Here is a 12,748-nt window from a genome sequence, read left to right as displayed (position 1 = left end):
CACTCTTCATATTTCTTTAGTATTAGGACCTGTGTAGCTAACATAATACCAGAATTGTTGATGTTGGTGAGAATACCTCTTTTACATTCAGTGGATATTTTCTAGCCTATATCTTCACCTTACTATAGCACTGTACTACTCTACTTTGAAACTTTTCCTTTGACTTCTAAAACATTCTAGATTCTTAGTTTAACTCCTGGCTACTCCTTAGGCTCTTCTTTACCTGTCCCTTTAAGAAATACATGTTCCAGGCCGGGTGCAGTGGCTCACGCCTGTAATCCCAGTATTTGGGAGGCCTAGGCGAGTGGATCACGAGGTCAGGAGATCAAGACCATCCTGGCTAACATGGTGTAACCCTGTCTCTACTAAAAATACAAAAAAAATAGCCGGGCATGGCGGCACATGCCCAGCTACTCAGGAGGCTGAGGCAGGAGAATCACTTGAACCTGGGAGGCAGAGGTTGCAGTGAGCGGAGATCACGCCGCTGCACTCCAGCTTGGGCGACAGAGCAAGACTCCGTCTCAAAAAAAAAAAAAAAAAGAAAAAGAAATACGTGTTCCAGAATTGTTTCTTCCCTCATCCTTAGTTATACTTTCATGGTTCTAATGACAACTAGATACAGGCCAGAGCTACAGAATTTATCTCCTGAGCCTTAGACCTTAATACCACAATTTGGGTTCTCAAGTACATTAAACACAGCATGTCCGAAACAGAACTTCCTTTCCCTCTCACCTATTTTTGCAAAATCTGCTTTTTCTTAAGTTCCCTACCTCAGTGAAAAGCAACCATCTACCCAGTTTTCCAAAACCAGAAAACTTGGAGTCAGCCTTAGCTTTTTACTGTAGAGATTTTAAAGTCACTAAGAGAATAATGTCAGACATTACATTATATACACAGTCTTGAGAGTGAGTTATGCCCTTTATTGCTACACTGCAAAAATAGAACCTGAATTTACTTAGTTATTTTTTAATTACAAAAATGTTTTTATTCAACACATGATCTTGCCCTGTAGCCCAAGTTGGAGTGCAGTGGTGCAATTATAGTTCACAGCAGCCTTGAACTCCCGTCTCAGCCTGAGCAGCTGGGGCTTCAGGTGTGGACCACCACACAGCTAATTTCAAAAAAAACTTTTTTGCTTTGTTTTTGTGTTTTCGTTGTTGTTTTGTGGTTTCTTTTTTTTGGAGATGGGGTTGCTCACTGTGTTGCCCAGGCCAATCTCAAACTCCTGGCCTCAGGTGATCCTCCCACCTTGTCCTTCCAAAGTGCTAGGGTTACAGGTATGAGCCACCATGCTGGGTCTGAACCTAAATTTAATTCCTATTATTTATCTAAAAGTCTTCAAAAGAAAAGTTGCTAATTTTTATTACCTTCTTTACTCTTTTAGAAACTAGATTTTAGCATTGGAACTAGAAAACTATTTTCAGAAATTAAATCTTAGCTTTGAAATTAAATACCAGCTTTTTTCTGGAGAATAAAGAATTATGAATAAATGAATTATTCTGATTAAAATTATTCTGATTAAAATGGATTATTCTGAATAAAAAATCCTGATGTACATTGAAAAGGTTTATTAGATTGTATACAATTTCTGGGCAGGGCATGGTGGCTCACACCTGTAATCCCAGCACTTTGGAAGGCCGAGGTGGGGAGATCACTTGAGCCCAGGAGTTTGACACCAGCCTGGGCAACATGGCAAGACCCTGCCTCTACTAAAAATACAAAAAGTAGCCTGGTGTGGTGGTGGGTGCCTGTAATCCCAGCTGCTCAGGAGGCTGAGGCAGGAGAATTGCTTGAACCCGGGAGGTAGAGATTGCAGTGAGCCGAGATCGTGCCACTGCATTCCAGCCTGGGCAACAAGCGAAACTCAGTCTCAAAAAAAAAAACAGGCCGGGCGTGGTGGCTTACACCTGTAATCCCAGCACTTTGAGAGGCCAAAGTGGCTGGATCACGTGAGGTCAGAAGTTCGAGACCAGCCTGGCCAACTTGATGAAACCCTGTCTCTACTAAAAATACAAAAAAATTAGCCAGGTGTAGTGGTGCGCACCTGTAATCCCAGCTGCTGGGGAGGCTGAGGCAGGAGAATCACTTGAACCCAGGAGGTGGAGGTTGCAGTGAGCAGAGATCGCACCACTGCACTCCATCCTGAGCAACAGAGCGAGACTCCATCTCAAAAAAACAAACAAAGATAAACATTAGAGGAGGAAAAAACTATTTCTGATACTGAAATTGCTTATTTGATTGGAATTTTGTCCAGCAGTGCCTTGAAAAATATGATTTTAAAATAGTATTTGGAAAGAAAACTGGTCTTGGAGTCAACCATAGGTCTAAATCTTAGTACAATTACTTATCAGTTTTATAACATCTAGTAAATTATTTGTCCTCTTTGAGCCTCATGAAAATGGGGATAATAGTACTTCCATGAGCAATATTATATGTGAAGTGTCTAAAGCAGCATTTGGCACCTAGTAATTGCTTAATAAATGTCAGCTAGTATTGATTATTTTATCTAAAATCACACATGTATAGTAGTAATATTAAAGCAATTTAATTTAAAAATCTGAAAGTTTAAAACAGCCTGCAAATACCCATCTGCTAAGGTAGATTGCCATGTGTACCAAATAAAGAATGTTAATTTATTTTTAAATGTATATTTTGTTTCAGACTGGTGAATTGACAAAATGTAATTCTAAATTATTGATTGGGAAAAGAAGCAAGGAAGACCGTGTTTCAAGATACACTTTAAAGGTGTATCCGTTAATGTTTAAATAACGTGGTTTTTTTTGGGTTTTTTTGTTGTTGTTGTTGTTTGAGACTGTCTCACTCTGTCACCCAGGCTGGAGTGGAGTGGCATGATGTTGCCTCACTGCAACCTCCACCTCCCGCATTCAAGCGATTCTCCTGCCTCAGCTTCTTGAGTAGCTCAGAGTACAGGCATGTGCCACCACACCCGACTAATTTTTGTGTTTTTAGTAGAGATGAGGGTTCACCATGTTGGCCAGGCCAGTCTTGAACTCCTGACCTCAGGTGATCCGTCTGCCTTGGCCTCCCAAAGTGCTGGGATTACACGTGTGAGCCACCATGCCCAGCCTACTCAAATAACGTTTTTTATAATACAGAGAATTTATAAGGTAGAGCTGTTCTGTCTAAACAGTAGCCACTAACTACATGTGTCCATTTAAATTCAAATGTAAAATAATTCAAATTAAATCAAGTTCCTCCAGCTTACTGGCCACATTTCAAGTGTTCAATAGCCACTTGTAGTGAGGGCTACCATATTAGATAACACAGGTATATAGCATTTCCACTGTCACAGAAAGTTCTGTTGGACAGTTGATATAGAGGTTGGAAAAGAATGATTTTTTTTTAAATGAGTGCTTAATGAAAATAGTCATTTAAGTTGGTAAACCGGATCATAAATCACAAAATTCTTTGCCCTTGATATTTAATATTAGCTGCCATTTATGAGGTACTAGCTAAGTGTCAGATTCAGTCTAAATGGTTTATAGTCATTTTCTCTTCCTCTTATTTCATCCTTGGGTAAGGAATTCTGTAAGGCAGATACCTTAATCTTTGTTTGATAGTTGGAAAAAATTGAGATTTAGAGAGGTTAATTTAATATCTCAGAATCATAGCTAAGTGACTGAGCCAAGATTTAAATCTAAGTCTGTCAGACTACTGCTCCCATTCTTAAGGCTTTGCTCTTAACTACTGCACTCCTTGCCATATATTGCACTTCTCCTGTGCATCCCCTCAAATATTATTAATCACATTTGAGTATCTCTTACATTCCAGAAATTTTAAATGTATTTCTAATTCTTAATGAGAATTTTAAGAACCCTGTTAGGTAGATACTAATCTCCTTTTGTAGATGTGGGAACTCAGGCTAAGAGTTGTTAAATAACTTGCCAAAGACATTAAAGCTTGTGAGTGAGAAGGACCTAAACTCATTATCTGGAGCCTATTCTGATTTTGGTTTTGGTTTGTTTTTGAAATGATCTCACTCCATCACCCAGGCTGGAGTGCAGTGGTGCAGTCATAACTCACTGCAGCCTCTTAACTCCCAGGCTCAAGCAATACTTGCCCCTCAGCCTCCCCAGTAGCAAGTAAAAAAAAATGTAGCTGGGCCTGGTGTCACAGGTCTGTGGTCCCAGCTACTCAGGAAGCTGAGGTGGGAGAGAGTCTCTTGACCCCAGGCGGTCAGGGCTACAGTGATCTATGATTGTGCTACTGTACAACAGCACAGAGCCTGGGCAACAGAGAGACCCTGTCTCAAAAAAAAAAAAAAAAAAAAAGATTTACAAATGCATTCTTTTCTTATTTTTAAAGTTAGTGATGTGATCTTCAAAGAAGTTTTGTCAGTTATTTAACCGTTTTTATTATTATTACTCTAATCTGTTTCGAAAGAATAATTTGTGGACCTCTTTGTTTTAGGAGGCAGTTCCCATGTTATACGCAGCAGATACTTACGGAGCATTGTAATGAAGTGTGGTTCTGTAAATTCTCTAATGATGGCACTAAACTAGCAACAGGATCAAAAGATACAACAGTTATCATATGGCAAGTTGATCCGGTATGTACCCCAATATGAGTGTTTATATTACAAAAGGGGATAATTTTGAATCTAATTCATTGATTACATATTTTTAAGTATATATATATCAATAGTATTCTTTTCCAAGAGCTTTTTTTAATCATTTTTGTTACATCTTCATGTGTTGTATAGATAATATATGTAAGTTAATATTATCAACATTGTTGAGTGTTTATGTGCTAAGGATAATGTTAAATCTGTGTATGCATTATCTAATATTCTGAAAAACTCTGTGAGGTGCTAACATCTCCTGCAGTCAGATGAGGAAACTGAGGTAGAAGTTAAATGCTTTGACTCTCACAGCTAGTACGTGACAAAGTTTGACTCAAATCCCGGAATACCTTGACTCCAAACCCACTGCTATTAACATATCTGCCAATTTATATCTTTGTTAATACTTGGTTGAAAGATTAGGCCAGGCACGGTGGCTCATGCCTGTAATCCCAGCACTTTGGGAAGCCGAGGCAGGAGGATCACTTGAGCTCAGGAGTTCAAGAGCAGCCTGGACAACATAGAGGAGAGTCTGTCACTACAAAAAATTAGCCAGGCATGGTGGTACACACCAGTCATCCCAGCTATTCGAGAGGATGAAGTGGGAGGATCACTTGAGCCCAGGAGGTGGAGGCTACAGTGAGCAGTGACCTTGATACTGCACACTCAAGCCTGGGCAACAGAGTGAGACCCTGTCTCAAAAAAAAAAAAAAAAAAAGAAAAAGAAAGATTAATACAATGTCCATTCTGTCCCAACCACAAGTTAGAAAAGACTCGTTACTCTTTTGCCTTCTGAAGCCCATCATTATCTTGTATTATTTGTGGACCTTGTTGTGTAATCCTTTCCCCCTTTGTTTTCCCATTGATATATATGAAAAGTATTTTATTCTGGATTTAAAATTCTAAGTTCCCTCTAAAATCAGATAAGTGTTCGTTTATAACCAGATGACCTATGGATTTGTTGTGGGTAATAAATATTTTCATTTATTTCAACTAATTGAACATTTATCAAGTGATCAAAGGAGCACATGACTCCGGATAGGTTAAGGAACTATATTTGGTTTAGGAGTCATTCACCTAAAATAAACTTCTTTTCTTTTTTTTTTTTTTTTTTGAGACGGAGTCTCGCTCTGTCGGCCAGGCTGGAGCGCAGTGGCGCGATCTCGGCTCACTGCAAGTTCCGCCTCCCGGGTTCACGCCATTCTCCTGCCTCAGCCGAGTAGCTGGGACTACAGGCGCCCACCACCGCGTCCGGCTAATTTTTGCATTTTTAGTAGAGACGGGGTTTCACCGTGTTAGCCAGGATGGTCTCGATCTCCTGACCTCGTGATCCGCCCGCCTCGGCCTCCCAAAGTGCTGGGATTACAGGCGTGAGCCACCGCGCCCGGCCTTCTTTTCTTTTCTTTTCCTCTTTTTTTTTTTTTTTTTTTTTTTTGAGACAAAGTCTCGCTCTTGTCCCCCAGGCTGGAGTGCAATGGTGCAATCTTGGCTCACTGCAACCTCCACCTCCTGGGTTCAAGGGATTCTCCTGCCTCAGCCTCCCGAGTAGCTGGGATTACAAGCGCTTGCCACCACGCCTGGCTAATTTTTGTATTTTTAGTAGAGATGGGGTTTCACCATGTTGGCCAGACTGGTCTCAAACTCCTGACCTCAGGTGATCTGCCCGCCTCGGCCTCCCAAAGTGCTGGGATTACAGGCGTGAGCCACTACGTCCGGCCAAATAAACTTATTTTGAAGTTTAGAATTAAAATATACTATTAGCTCAGGATAAAGTTTTGGGCTCCCGTGTTGAGAAAAATAGAAAAAGGGAGCCACAGATGGAAATAATTTTTTTTTCTTTTCTTTTTTTTTCTCTGAGACAGTATCTCACTATGTTCCCCAGGGTGTAGTGCAGTGGGGCAATCTCGGCTCGCTGCAACCTCTACCTCCCAGGTTCAAGAGATTCTTATGCCTCAGCCTCCCAACTAGCTGGGACTACAGGCAGGCGCCACAACGCCCAGCTAATTTTTTCATTTTTGAAGTAGAGACGGGGTTTCACCATGTTGGCCAGGCTGGTATCATATTCCTGACCTCAGCTGATCGCCCACCTCGACCTCCCAAAGTGCTGGGATTACTGGCGTGAGTCACCATTCCCAGCCTAACAGTTGTTTTTAGAAGAGAATTGAATTTGAGAGCATACACCAATTCTTGCATACCTACGTATGCTACAAACAATGAAAGGTAAATAAGATACATTCTTTACCATAAAGCAGTGGTTCTTTACCTTTTTTTGGTACCACGTACCTCTTTGGCAGTTTGGCAAACCTATGGACTCTTTCTCAGAATATGTTTAAATGCATAAATCAAAGCACATAGCAAGGTCAAATATATGTTATGTATTCATTACTAAGGAAAGCCAGCTATATTGATATATAGTTAACATAGTACAAAAACTTTTTATTTTTATTTAATGCTTTATTAATGCCTTAAATAATAAATTCTAGCAGCAGATATAAGTACCAGAATTTTGAAGTAGTGATGAGCGTAAATATTTCAAAGTATCTGCAACAACTATAATATGATATGAAAAGATGTAAGATTTCTGTTAATGGAGTCACCTAATACTACCTAATTTAGTATACTAGCTAGTATACTACCCACCACTACTTAATATACTACCCTGTGTAATTACTAATATACCCAGTACTGCCTAATACTACGTTGTTAATTGCCTGCATTTGAGAGTGAAGGAAACACCAAATTTCAGGCTGTGTTTAATAAAAATAGAGTTGTGTCTTTTTCTCATTTAAATTCATAGACCCCTGATTCTATCCCTGGACCCATTCTTGTAGATCTCAGGTTTAAAATTCCTGTGAAAAAAATGTACCGTTTAAATGAAAACAAAATTCAATGAAATAAGCATGATACATAATAGATAATACATAAAGTATTATGAAAGCGCAGGGAAGCTTTACAAGTCGAAATACCTCTTGAGAGTCTTATTGTGCATCACACAGGTGGACAACAGGAAAGTGGCATTCTAGGAAGACAGGAAAACCTCTTGCCCTCCTGTCCTCCTCCAAAAAAAAAAAAAAAAAAAAAAAGAATGGGATGAGTAATGGCAGAGTGGGAGATTAGACTAGAAAAAGAGTTTGGGATCAAATCATAGCCTTTGCATACTATTCTGAGTTCTGTTTTCATTCACCAGTCATTTATTTGCATGATATATGAAAAAGAAGGTAGTAATACCAAAACTGTGCTTTATTAGTTTTTCCTAGTTAGCAGTGTATAAGAATCCCCTTCATTTAGCCAGTATTTATTAAACACCTGTTGTGTGCCAGGTCTTTTGCTGTAGACAGACTAAGCACATGATAATACACCGTAATTTATAGTGGGTGCTACAGGAGCTCATCAAAGAGAGCCTACTGGAACAGCAAAGCTAGGGAAAGTAAGAAAAGTAAATATTAGGTGAAGAAGAGGTAAAGAACTATTTAGGCAAAACTAGTTAGGATAGGCCCTTGGGCAAAAGAAAACGTAACATGGCATTTAGGTGGTTTGGGGGAAGAGTTTTAGGTAGACTAGAGTTGAGGTTAATTAAATAGCAGCCAGATCAAGGAGGAGCTTTTGTATTCTTTGCTAAGAAGTTTGGACTCTTATGCCAGTGTTTCCCAGAGTGTTTTTGCAGGAATAATGGGTATGCAGAATTAATAGGTGTTAACATGTAAAGGGCTTTTGTTGCCAGATTAGCTTGGGAAATGCAGAGTTAATGCTTACATTCCAATATGAAACAGAGAGACTTTTAGAGACTGTAATTTTTAGATAGCTGTATTATAGTGAGTCGTCTGGGACTGTTTGATTCTTTTGGTATGATGGTATTTTTGTTATGTCAAATACTGTCTGAAAAAATTATAAGAAAATATGTGTTCTTTTTGGCCGGGTGCGGTGGCTTACCCCTGTAATCTCAGCACTTTGGAAGGCCGAGGCAGGTGAGTCACCTGAGGTCAGAAGTTCAAGCCAACCTGGCCAACATGGTGAAACCCCATCTCTAGTAAAAATAAAAAAAATTAGTCTGGCATGGTAGTGCGTGCCTGTAGTCCCAGCTACTTTGGAGGCTGAGGCAGGAGAATTGCTTGAACCTGGGAAGCGGAGGGTGCAATGAATTGAGATTGCGCCACTGCACTCCAGCCTAGGCGACAGAGCAAGGCTCCATCTCAAAAAAAAAAAAAAAAAGAAAAAAAATTTATATATATATACGTATATACGTATATACGTATATATACGTATATATATATGCCCTTTTTGAACGTGTGTGTGTGTTTTAATGGAGAGAAAAAAGTACATTTAAGAGAGCCTTAAAATTTGAGTTGATGTGATTCCAATGCCTACTTTCCTTTAACAGTTTTTCTTTGCCTAAAAAAGATGAATTTTACCCATTCCCCGCAGAATCCAAGCAAAGTCATATAGGCTCCACAAACATGTTATTTCCACTTTGAATAAATTAGTATAAAGGCACTGTGCTAATGAAGATATAGTATTGTTTTTGTTTTCAACTTTATCTTTTATAGGATTATATTTTTTTCATTCATGTACATAAAACAGTTTTTGAGATAAAAAAAAAAATTTTTTTTTTTTTTTTTTTTAAAGACAGCATCTCGCTCTGTTGCCCAGGCTGGAGTGCAGTGGCACAATCTTGGCTCACTGTAACTTTCACCTCCTGGGTTCAGGCAATTCTCCTGCCTCAGCCTCCTGAGTAGCTGGGATTACAGGCATGTGCCACCATGCCTGGCTAATTTTTGTATTTTTAGTAGAGACAGGGTTTCACCACATTGGCCAGGCTGGTCTGAAACTCCTGACCTCAAGCTGTTCGCCTGCCTCAACCTCCCAAAGTACTGGGATTACAGGCATGAGCCACCACACCTGGCTGAGTTAAATATTTCTAAAGGAGTTTGTCTTCAGTTTAAAAGCAAATCTTTGTGTTGATCTGGGGCAGTACTGTGAATGAAAATTTGTTCCTGGAAGATCTTGAGCTAGTCAGGAAGACTTGACTTGCTTAGTAAATTATTTAAACCATTTTGACCTAATGATATTGCTGATCTAATACAAATACCTCTTACCCACTTCCCAAAGAAGAATCAGAAGTAGTCGCATTGTTAACTATTCAATTTTATCAAAACAATGGTGATTTGGACTAGATAATTGTATGAATTGATAAACTTAGGGTTCAGTGAAGAAACAATAGTGTAAACATAATCCATTTTGCAGTGACATTTCTTAGGAGGGGAGGAATCTCCAACCTAATTTTATCAGACTAATTCCCAACTTTTTTCCACTGCTGGTGGGTCATTCCATTGGAATTTCCCCCCCATCCCCCCAGGCTCAAAGCTAAACTCAATAAATCTTAAGACTAAAGTCTAAAACTTATTGTTTTTTCCCACCTTTAGTCAAATTCTTACTTCCTCTATTTCTTGTAAACATCCATCCCTATCCCCTAGACCAGAAATCTGGAGGTTGTCTTTGAAGATTTTTTGTTATTTTCTGTCATGTCATTTTTATCTCCACAATATCTTTTTTTCTTTTTATAACAGGGATCTCACTATGTTGTCCAGGTCAGTCTTGAACTCCTGGACTCAAGCAGTCCTTCAGCCTCAGCCTCTCAAAGTATGGGCATGAGCCATAGTGTCCAGCCCAAAATATCTTTTGATTCTGACCTCTTTTAGTCCTTAACATCTTACGTTAGGGCCTCATTTTTTGGGAACTGACTGTGAACTATGTATGGCTCATTATGGTTCCATTGTCCCTTTATGGTTTCCTTATCCTGTGTCTTTCTGATTCATCTTCCTCATTGTTATCCTAATTCTCTTCCTAATATCACAAATATCACACTGTATATTCCCTAGCTTACAAATTTTAAGTGGCTTTTCACACACAGGGAAAATGTAACCCCTTAGCCTACAACAAACATGTCAACTCTTGCAGCCTTGTCACTTGCCACGTCTACATTTGCACTTCACAGTTCAGCTTGCATAGCTTACAATATGGGCTTTTAAGCAAGGCAGCCCAGATTCAAATCCCCATTGCACTACAAACAGGCATGTTTCTAACCTTTCTAAACTTTCGTTTCTTTCCCTATAATATGAGAGGGGGTAATATTCTAGATTTGTGAGAATTAAATGAAGTATTGTTTGTGAATAGTGGTAGTAGTGGTTAGCATTAATAAGTGGTAGCTTAGCTGGTAGGATTGTAAAATGGTGCAACCACTTGGAAAACAGTTTGGCAGTTTCTCAAAATGTTAAACAGAGTTAGCATACGACCCAGAAATTCCACTCCTATGTATATACCCAAGAGAAATGGAAACATATGTCTACACAAAAACTCATACATATTCATAACAGCATTATTCATAATAGCCAAAAAGTAGAGAAACAGTCCAAATGTTCATCACCTCATGAATGGATAAACAAAATAATTATACTGTCAAATATTATTCAGCAATAAAAAGAGATTAAATCCTAATACATTCTATAACACGGATGAACCCTGAAAACATGCTAAGTGAAAGAAGCCAATTAAAAGAGACCACATCATGTATAAGTCTATTTATGTGAAACGTCCAGAATAGGCAAATCTATAGAGACAGAGACAGAAAGTAGTGGTTACCAGGGGCTGCAGGGAGGGGTATGGCAGCTGCTGATGGGTAGGAGGTTTCTTTGGGAAATGATGAGAATGTTCTAAAAATTAGATGGTGTGATGGTTGCACAACTCTGAACATACTAAAATATACTGAGTTGTATACTTTAAAAGGATGAATTTTATGGTAAGTTATATCTCAAGTTGTTTAAAAATATGTAAGAGATAGCTCTTATTATACCCATCTGTTTTCAGTTGCCTTGAAAGCTTTCTAAGGTCTAATTCAATATATCTTTATACATATATTAAAAATGTTAATATATCTTTATATTTTCATCAAGTACACAATGACTTGTATATAGTAGATGCCTAATAGTGTAGTAGATGCTTAATAGATGTTGCAAGTGAATGAGTCTTTATGAAGCAAGCTGTTAAAGGGAAAATTGGTCTGAAAATTTCCTCAGATTAAATTATCAAAGTACATCTTTGTAGCTATTTAAGTTCTTACATTGGGAAACAATGACTTCAGTGATAGGGGTTAACTGAATTGTTTATTTTCCCTCCCAGGATACACACCTGCTAAAACTGCTTAAAACATTAGAAGGACATGCTTATGGCGTTTCTTATATTGCATGGAGTCCAGATGACAACTATCTTGTTGCTTGTGGCCCAGATGACTGCTCTGAGCTTTGGCTTTGGAATGTACAAGTGAGCGAGTTCCATCTTTGGTTGAGCTTTTAAGTACAGCATAGTCATAATGTACATATTCATTATAACTTTATTGATTTATATAATATAACAGTTCAACCTAAATTACTATACTGTATCTCTTAGTTATTCAAGTGGAACCCAAGTTTCCAGATTTATCAATTTAAGTATTATGCTCAGTAATATATTTTTGGAAGAATGATCAGTAAGTGTTTTCAGGATGTTTGGCTTTGTCCTATGGAATTTATGCTATTTACTGTGGTTCTTCAGAAAGAATTTTATAATGGTTTCATAGTTTCACAATTGTACATTAAACCTACCTTTGAAATGTTAAAGGTCAGCATTAAACCAAATTTTCAATTCTGATGGCAGTTGCCCCGTCTCTTTACCTATATTTAATATACTAAGCTAGTTTAGTGAAGCTAACTGATGTTTTCAGTACTTATTACTAAGGGCTTTATTGCTTGGTTTGTTCGTTTGTTTGTTTGTTTTTGAGACAGAGTCTTGCTCTGTTGCCCAGGCTGGAGTGCGGTGGCGCAATCTCGGCTCACTGCAGCCTCCACCTCCTGGGTTCAAGCAATTCTCCTGCCTCAGCCTCCAGAGTAGCTGGGATTACAGGCACCCGCCACAACGCCTGGCTAATTTTTGTATTTTCAGCAGAGAAGAGGTTTCATGATGTTGGCCAGGCTAGTCTCGAACTCTTCACCTAAAGTGATCCGCCTGCCTCGGCCTCCCAAAGTGTTAGGATTACAGGCGTGAGCCACTGTGCCCGGTCCATTGCTGTTTATATATGAAAATTTGAATTTTATGCAGGGTCCCATTTTAGGAAAAGTCGGCATTAGGTTCAGTTTG

The 12,748-nt window shown here is 38.8% G+C and overlaps 1 protein-coding gene across 4 annotated transcripts in view; it reads left to right on the top strand.

Moving 5' to 3' along the window:
* Positions 1–12,748, top strand: part of WDR26 (WD repeat domain 26) — a 49,665-nt gene that overhangs the window by 18,475 nt on the left and 18,442 nt on the right. For 2 of the 4 annotated variants that reach the window (XM_019030990.4, XM_019030976.4), the window contains exons 7-8: positions 4,432–4,570; positions 11,756–11,896. In XM_019030990.4, coding sequence (XP_018886535.1) covers positions 4,432–4,570; positions 11,756–11,896 — 280 coding nt within the window. The remainder of the gene's footprint in view (positions 1–4,431; positions 4,571–11,755; positions 11,897–12,748) is intronic. The other 2 variants (XM_063708352.1, XM_019030982.4) reach the window with 1 other exon arrangement.

The sequence above is a fragment of the Gorilla gorilla genome, chromosome 1 (assembly GCF_029281585.2).
Source record: "Gorilla gorilla gorilla isolate KB3781 chromosome 1, NHGRI_mGorGor1-v2.1_pri, whole genome shotgun sequence".
Taxonomy (NCBI): domain Eukaryota; kingdom Metazoa; phylum Chordata; class Mammalia; order Primates; family Hominidae; genus Gorilla; species Gorilla gorilla.
This window is presented reverse-complemented; position numbering and strand designations above follow the sequence as displayed.